General features: G+C 46.1%; 1 protein-coding gene across 1 annotated transcript; it reads left to right on the forward strand.

Annotated features, from left to right (window-relative positions):
* The first annotated feature begins 5,935 nt into the window (after window positions 1-5,935).
* On the forward strand, window positions 5,936-6,433 carry LOC135113364 (uncharacterized). Its single transcript, XM_064028620.1, has one exon. It carries the CDS (start codon window positions 5,936-5,938, stop codon window positions 6,431-6,433), a length of 498 nt encoding a protein of 165 aa, XP_063884690.1.
* The last annotated feature ends 2,667 nt before the right edge of the window (window positions 6,434-9,100 follow it).

Below are 9,100 nucleotides of genomic sequence, written 5' to 3' on the forward strand. Positions count from 1 at the left end.
CTTTTTTCAATTCTGTCATCATCTACCTTTCCTTCTTGCTTGAAGTTTGTCTACATTCAGCCTGTTCCTTAAAACGGTGACCGTTCTAATCCTTCAAACTACCGTTCTATTCCTTTAAGTTCCAGCCTATCTAAAGTTTTTTTTTTTAATCTATTCTTAACAGGAAGATTCTTAAATATTTATCACTTCACAACCGTCTATCTGATCGCCAGTATAGGTTCCGTCAAGGCAGCTCTACTGGTGATCTTCTGGCTTTCCTTACAGAGTCTTGGTCATCCTCTTTTAGAGATTTTCGTGAAACTTTTGCTGTTGCCTTAGACATACCAAAAATTTTTGAGAGTCTGGCACAAAGCTTTGATTTCCAAACTACCCTCCTACAACTTCTATCCTCCTCTCTGTAACTTCATCTCAATTTTCCTTTCTGACCATTCTATTGCTTCTGTGGTAAACGGTCACTGTTCTTATAAATCTATTAACAGTGGTGTTCCTCAGGGTACTGTCTTGTCACCCACTCTCTTCCTGTTATTCATCAATGCTGTTCTAATAGACCAAAGTTCTTGGCCTATCCACTCTTACGCTGATGATACCGCCCTGCACTTTTCCACGTCTTTTAATAGACGTCCAACCCTTCAGGAAGTAAACAGTTCATGCAGGGTAGCCTCAGGATGCCTGACTTCTTATCTCTGTAAAATTCCTGACTGCGGCAGAGCAAACTTGGTATTGTTCAATGCCTCAAAAACTCAATTCCTCTATCTATCAACTCGACACAACCTTCCAGACAACTATCTAACATATATCAATGACTTGGATAGTGGAATTACTAGTGATGTTAGGAAAATTGCGGATGACACAAAGATAGGTAGATTAATTAGGTCAGAATCGGATGCCATCGCGTTGCAGGCAGATTTAGATAGGAAGGACGAATGGACGGACAGATGGCAAATGCAATTTAATATCAATAAATGTAAAGTACTTACCGTAGGTAGAGGAAACCCACACAGTAGATACACATTAAACAACCAAACTCTACTAGGTACAGGGTACGAGAAAGATTTAGGAATTACAGTTAGCCCTGAACTCCGTCTAGGAAAACAATGCATAGAGGCCAGAAACGGCAAATTGGGTACTAGGATTCATTTTTAGAAGTGTTAAAAGTAGAAGGCCGGAAGTAATATTAAAGTTATTTTTATATTTGGCGCTGGTCAGACCTCATCTAGACTACGCTGTGCAGTTCTGGTCCCCACATGACAGGAAAGATATAAGTCTATTAAAATCATTACAGAGGAGAATGACTAAAAGGATACAGGGGATGAGGAGTATTCCTTACGAGGCGATATTGAAGTTGTTAAATTTACATTCTTTAGAGAGACATAGGTTAAGAGGGGACCTGATAGAAGTCTTTAAGTGTTATAAGGGTTATAACAACGGGGATGTAAGCAAAATTCTTAGGACCAACAACCAGGGTAGAACAAGAAATAACGAGTTAAAGCTTGAAAAATTTAGGTTTAGGAAGGAGATAGGAAAAAATTGGTTCACAAATAGAGTGGTAGATGAGTGGAACGAATTCAGTAATCATGTTGTTGGTGCTAGGACATTGGAGAGCTTTAAGAGAAGATTGGAGAGGTTTATGAATGGGGATAATAGATGGAAATAGGTAGGTATATTTCATACAGGGACTGCCACGTGTAAGCCTGGTCGCTTTTTTGCAGCTTCCCTTATTTCTTATGTTCTTATGTTCTTATCCTCTCTTCTTTAATGACACTCAACTGTCTCCCTCTTCTACGCTGAACATCCTTGGTCTGTCTTTTTCTTATAATCTTAACTGGAAACTTCCCATCTAATCTCTAACTAAAACAGTTTCTATGAAGTTAGACATTCTTAAACGCCTCCGCCAGTTTTTCTCACGCCCGCCCCCAAGCTGCTAAGTCTGTACAAGGGCCTTATCCGTCCATGTATGAAGTATACTTCACAGGTTAAGGAGGAATTCCACTCATACCGCTCTTTTAGACAGGGTAGAATCAAAAGCTTTTGGTCTCATCATCTTCTCTCCTCTAACTGACTCTTCAGCCTCTATCTCATCGCCGCAATGTTGCATCTCTAGATATCTTCTACCACTGCTTTCATGCTAACTGCTCTTCTGATCTCGCTAACTGCATGCCTCCCCCCTCCCGCGGCCTCGATGCGCAAGACTTTCTTCTTTTTCACACACACACACACACACACACACACACACACACACACACACACACACACACACACACACACACACACACACACACACACAAAAACACACACACACATACACACCCAGAAACATACACACACTGACCGCTGTCCAGGACACACGTGTCTGTCCACGCTCCCGCTTCCAGATTGGCCTTCAGCCGCCTCGCCCTCTCTCTCCCCGTTGCCAGTTCCGCGACAGGCTGTCCTAGTACCCATGCGTTGAGCCCTAGTGCCCCATATGGTATTTACCGCCCTCTCCCTCGGACACCTTCCCCGTCCCAGGCCTTGTACCTTTTTTTTTTTTTTTTTATGTAGGAAGGACACTGGCCAAGGGCAACAAAAATCCAATAAAAAGATATGCCCACTGAAATGCCAGTCCCATAAAAGGGTCAAAGCAGTGGTCAAAAATTGATGAATAAGTGTCTTGAAACCTCCTTCTTAAAGGAATTAAAGTCATAGGAAGTTGGAAATACAGAAGCAGGCAGGGAGTTCCAGAGTTTACCAGAGAAAGGGATGAATGATTGAAAATACTGGTTAACTCTTGCGTTAGAGAGGTGGACAGAATAGGGGTGAGAGAAAGAAGAAAGTCTTGTGCAGCGAGGCCGCGGAAGGAGGGGAGGCATGCAGTTAGCAAGATCAGAAGAGCAGTTAACATGAAAATAGCGGTAGAAGACAGCTAGATATGCAACATTGCGGCGGTGAGAGAGAGGCTGAAGACAGTCAGTTAGAGGAGAAGAGTTGATGAGACGAAAAGCTTTTCATTCCACCCTGTCTAGAAGAGCAGTATGAGTGGAACACCCCCAGACATGTGAAGCAAACTCCATACATGGACGGATAAGGCCCTTGTACAGAGTTAGCAGCTGGAGGGGTGAGAAAAACTGGCGGAGGCATCTCAGAACACCTAACTTCATAGAAGCTGTTTTAGCTAGAGATGAGATGTGAAGTTTCCAGTTCAGATTATAAGTAAAGGACAGACCGAGGATGTTCAGTGTAGAAGAGGGGGACAGTTGAGTGTCATTGAAGAAGAGGGGATAGTTGTCTGGAAGGTTGTGTCGAGTTGATAAATGGAGGAATTGAGTTTTTGAGGCATTGAACAATACCAAGTTTGCTCTGCCCCAATCAAAAATTTTAGAAAGATGAGAAGTCAAGCGTTGTGGCTTCCCTGCATGATATGTTTACCTCCTGAAGGGTTGGACGTCTATGAAAAGACATGGAAAAGTGCAGGGTGGTATCATCAGCGTAGGAGTGGATAGGACAAGAAGTTTGGTTTAGAAGATCATTAATGAATAATAAGAAGAGAGTGGGTGACAGGACAGAACCCTGAGGAATACCACTGTTAATAGATTTAGGAGAAGAACAGTGACCGTCTACCACAGAACGGTCAGAAAGGAAACTTGAGATAAAGTTACAGAGAGAAGGATAGAAACCGTAGGAGGGTAGTTTGGAAATCAAAGCTTTGTGCCAGACTCTATCAAAAGCTTTTGATATGTCCAAGGCAACAGCAAAAGTTTCACCATAATCTCTAAAAGAGGATGACCAAGACTCAGTAAGGAAAGCCAGAAGATCACCAGTAGAGCGGTCTTGACGGAACCCATACTGGCGATCAGATAGAAGGTTGTGAAGTGATAGATGTTTGAGAATCTTCCTGTTGAGGATAGATTCAAAAACTTTAGAAAGGCAGGAAATTAAAGCAATAGGACGATAGTTTGAGGGATTAGAACAGTCACCCTTTTTAGGAACAGGATGAATATAGGCAAACTTCCAGCAAGAAGGAAAGGTAGATGTTGACAGACAGAGCTGAAAGAGTTTAACTAGGCAAGGTGCAAGCATGGAGGCACAGTTTCGGAGAACAATAGGAGGGACCCCATCAGGTCCATAAGCCTTCCGAGAGTTTAGGCCAGCGAGGGCATGGAAAACATCATTGCGAAGAAATTTAATACGTGGCATGAAGTAGTCAGAGGGTGGAGGAGAGGGAGGAACAAGCCCAGAATCGTCCAAGGTAGTGTTTTTAGCAAAGGTTTGAGCGAAGAGTTTAGCTTTAGAAATAGATGTGATAGCAGTGGTGCCATCTGGTTGAAATAGAGGAGGGAAAGAAGAAGAAGCAAAGTTATTGGAGATGTTTTTGGCTAGATGCCAGAAATCACGAGGGGAGTTAGATCTTGAAAGGTTTTGACATTTTCTGTTAATGAAGGAGTTTTTGGGTAGTTGGAGAACAGACTTGGCATGGTTCCGGGCAGAAATATAAAGTGCATGAGATTCTGGTGATGGAAGGCTTAAGTACATTTTGTGGGCCACCTCTCTATCATGTAAAAGCACGAGAACAAGTTGTGTTAAACCAAGGTTTAGAAGGTTTAGGACGAGAAAAAGAGTGAGGAATGTACGCCTCTATGCCAGACACTATCACCTCTGTTATGCGCTCAGCACACAAAGACGGGTCTCTGACACGGAAGCAGTAGTCATTCCAAGGAAAATCAGCAAAATACCTCCTTAGGTTCCCCAACTATACTCGCCGCACCGAATATTGGCTGGTGAGGCGGAGCTCGGGGATTCCCCCAGTGGTGCTACAAGTAATTTGTTATAGAATATAACACTGTCTACTCCTTCTTGTAACCCCGATTCACCTCCTTAACCCTTGTGGCTCTCTCATTGTTATGATTTTTTGTCACCCACCACCACTGAGATAAATATCAAAACAATGTTTTCTATACAAAGGTCTCGTTTCCTCAAATAGTAAACTTGGCATATCAGGGGACGTGAGCGACATTGCCGCTCTTCTGACTCCGCCCACCGCCCAGGACCACCCTCGCTCAAGGACGTCAGTCTGCATTGAGAATCGATGATAGACGGACGCACGCACGCACTCGCCATGGATGCCCGTGCCCCAACCTCGCCATATGGCCACCTTCATAGCCAAGCCAGGAAAGTCATTTTTAATGTTAATAGGTACTTCTTGGAAGAAAAAGCCAACGGAGCTCCTATACTCCCACCTTCACATGCACTTACAAGAACTGCTATGGCCACCAAAACCAGCGAAAGAACTGTACGAAGGATTTGTTCTGCACACAATCAAATGTTGAACACGGAAGCTGAACCAGACACACCAACCTTCCGCTCACCAAAGAAGAAACATCGTGCTGCACCTGTTACTGACTTTGATGACTTTGATAAGCGCTTATTAAGAAGAACTGTACTGGCGTTTTATGAGAGGAAGGAAATTCCAACTATTTACAAGATAAAAGAAGAACTCCGTGAACAAATCGGCTACAGTGGCTGCGAAAATTCCCTTCGCAAGGTTCTCCTGAAAATAGGATTCAAATTTGCGAAGGTTGATGGCCGCAAATTCCTGATGGAGAGAAATGATGTCCTTGCAGCTCGCACTAAGTTTTTAAGGGAAATGCGGCAGCTTAAACAGTCAGACCACACTTTTGTTTACCTCGATGAAACTTGGGTTAACCAAAACTGCACAGTTGGGAAGTGTTGGACTGATACTTCATCAAAAGAAGCAACAGGAGTCAAACCGCCGACTGGAAAAGGAGCACGACTTATTATTCTTCATGCTGGAACAAAACACGGTTTTATCAACAATGGTGAGCTGTTTTTCCAAGCAAAAAATGATGGTGATTACCATAATCAAATGAATTCAACAGTTTTTGAAGAATGGTTTCGCATGTAGCTACTACCGAACATTCCACCAAACTCTGTCATTGTGATGGATAATGCATCGTACCACAGCAGACAAGTAGAAAAATTGCCAACATCATTATGGAGAAAAGCAGACATCAAGAACTGGCTCAAGTTAAAAGGAATTACAGTCAGTGATGATTTGTCAAAAGCAGAGTTATATGAACTGGCAAAAAATTCCCGTGTGGCAAAGAAGAGGTATGTTGTAGATGAAGTTGCTACAGAGGCAGGACACATCGTCGTGAGGTTGCCGCCCTACCACTGTCAATATAACCACATAGAGTTGGTTTGGGCCCAGGTGAAGTCATACATAGCCAAAAGGAACAATTTCAAAATGGCTGACCTCAAACCCCTGGTGAAAGAAGCTATGCGTGCCGTCACACCAGAGAACTGGAAGCAAGCAGTGAAGCACGCCGAACAACTCCAAGAACATGACACAAATCAAGACCGAGCAGTTGAAATGTATGTTGACTCTTTCGTTATACACCTATCTGAGAGTTCTGATGACACTTCGGAGTCGGACTAAAATGTCATAGAGGATTAGGCCTACGGGGGAAACCTCTTAAAAATAAAACGCGCCTAGACTTTTACCTCAATGGTGGTGTGGAAAAAAAGTCAAACTAAATAAATAAAGTAGACGTGCAGTTTTATTAAATGTATTATATTATGTAATGAGAGAGAGAGAGAGAGAGAGAGAGAGAGAGAGAGAGAGAGAGAGAGAGAGAGAGAGAGAGAGCGGAAGGCTGGTGGGCGTTCCGTGGTATCTTTTGAAGACGCGGCAACACTGGGGAATTTCCCTTAGTAACTCCGCCTCACCGGCCAAAATTCGGTGCGGCGAGTATAGCAGAGGCAAAACGCCAGAGGCACCTTCGCTTAGGGGGATCCTGAGGAGGGATTGGAGCGATAGGAAAAGATAAAGATATGAGATTGTGATCGGAGGAGCCCAACGGAGAAGAAAGGGTGACAGCATAAGCAGAAGGATTAGAGGTCAGGAAAAGGTCAAGAATGTTGGGCGTATCTCCAAGATGGTCAGGAATACGAGTAGGATGTTGCACCAATTGCTCTAGGTCATGGAGGATAGCAAAGTTGTAGGCTAGTTCACCAGGATGGTCAGTGAAGGGAGAGGAAAGCCAAAACTGGTGGTGAACATTGAAGTCTCCAAGAATGGAGATCTCTGCGAAAGGGAAGAGGGTCAAAATGTGCTCCACTTTGGAAGTTAAGTACTCAAAGAATTTCGTATAGTCAGAGGAGTTAGGTGAGAGGTATACAGCACAGATAAATTTAGTGTGAGAGTGATTCTGTAGTCGTAGCCAGATGGTGGAAAACTCGGAAGATTCAAGAGCGTGGGCACGTGAGCAGGTTAAGTCATAGCGCACATAAACGCAGCATCCAGCTTTGGATCCTAAATGCGGATAGAGAAAGTAGGAGGGAACAGAAAAGGGGCTACTGTCAGTTGCCTCAGACACCTGAGTTTCAGTGAGGAAAAGAAGATGAGGTTTAGAAGAGGAGAGGTGGTGTTCTACAGATTGAAAATTAGATCTTAGACCGCGAATGTTGCAGAAGTTCCGTGTAGTGTCCTCGCATGCCCTGCCCAACGCCCTCGGATCAAGTTATACTGTGTTCCTCCGCGGCCTCTTGTGTTGTCTTTGCTCGTGTCGCCGCCCTTCTCCTAGACGCTCCCGCACCAGAGGTCCCTCCCTACGTCTTTCGGCGTTGCCTTTGCTCGCGCTGCCGTCCACTCACCAAGACTCTCCATCTTCCCTGGCCCTCTTCAGTGCCCACGTTTTTCCTTGTGTGTCCTCGCCCTCGCTCTTATAGCACTCTCTTTGCCGCGATCATCCCGCGGAAGCGCTCCTCTCACCGACTCCTCCGGTTGTCAACCTCGTGGCCGCCCACGACTCCTGCCGTCCCACAGCTGCGCCCACTAGTCTAAAGAACGCCTCCTTGTCCTCCTGCCGCCTAGGTCCCACAGAAACGGGTCGCACCCACCCTTCTCTCGTAGGCAGCCTCTCCCCATTACCCACAGGTAGCACGTCCCTTAGGACTTCCGCTCAGGCCTCCTCTGCCGGCCCTCCCTTCTCGAAGGATTTTCCACCCTTGTGCATCTCCCCTTCTCTGTTCTGACCCCACCCTCACAACCACCCCGCCTTCCGTGTCTGCCCGCGACACCTGCCTTCCCTCGGCTATGCCCACGAGTCTCCAGGACTGCTCCTTGTCCTGTCGCCTGTGTCCCACAGCATCGGGTCACGCCCATCCTCCTCTTGCCGCAACCCGCTGCCTGCAGGTAGCACGTCCTTCAGGACTCCCTCCTTAGGCCTACTCTGCCGCCCCTCCCTCCTCGCAGGATTTCCTCCCCCTCCCTTTTAGCACCTCACCCACTCTGCTCCGACCTTACCCTAACACCTCTCATTACCTCTCTCTCTCTCTCTCTCTCTCTCTCTCTCTCTCTCTCTCTCTCTCTCTCTCTCTCTCTCTCTCTCTCTCTCTCTCTCTCTCTCTCTCTCTCTCTTACCTCTCACCTCTCTCTCTCTCTCTCTCTCTCTCTCTCTCTCTCTCTCTCTCTCTCTCTCTCTCTCTCTCTCTCTCTCTCTCTCTCTCTCTCTCTCTCTCTCTCCATCTTTCCTCTCCCTCTCCTTCCTTTCTCCTCCCTCTCCTTCCTTCCTCCCCCTCTCCTTCCTTCCTCCCCCTCTCCTTCCTTCCTCCCCCTCTCCTTCCTTCCTCCCCCCTCTCTCCTTCCTTTTTCACACACACACACACACACACACACACACACACACACACACACACACACACACACACACACACACACACACACAGACACACACACACACACACCCTCGGCTTCTCCACACGTCTGCACAGTCTGTGGGGAAAGGAGTCGCACCAATGTCAACTTCGGTGCTCGCACCTGTACTTCTTGCCGTGAGTTCTTCCGCCGCAGAAACAGGACACACTCTGGCCCCTGCGAGCAGGAGGGTAACTAGCACCATCAACCAGCGCATACGTGGCAAGTGCCTCCAATGCCAACTACGAAAATGCTGAGCCATCAGCATGCGTCTTCGTGTTTAAGCTGCACTTGCCCCATCACAGCACAGAGGCCCCTCGCAGCACCCGTATTGACTCATTAGGCCGGCCAGCAACCCCACCATGTTTCGTCTTTAACTCTGTGAACGACAGAAAGCAGACCCTGGCC

Source organism: Scylla paramamosain, chromosome 25, assembly GCF_035594125.1.
Source record: "Scylla paramamosain isolate STU-SP2022 chromosome 25, ASM3559412v1, whole genome shotgun sequence".
NCBI classification, from domain to species: Eukaryota; Metazoa; Arthropoda; class Malacostraca; order Decapoda; family Portunidae; genus Scylla; species Scylla paramamosain.

Bases quoted from the DNA above. Each gene is read 5' to 3' on its own strand.
- LOC135113364 (XM_064028620.1), top strand. From the start codon at position 5,936: ATGGATAATGCATCGTACCACAGCAGACAAGTAGAAAAATTGCCAACA.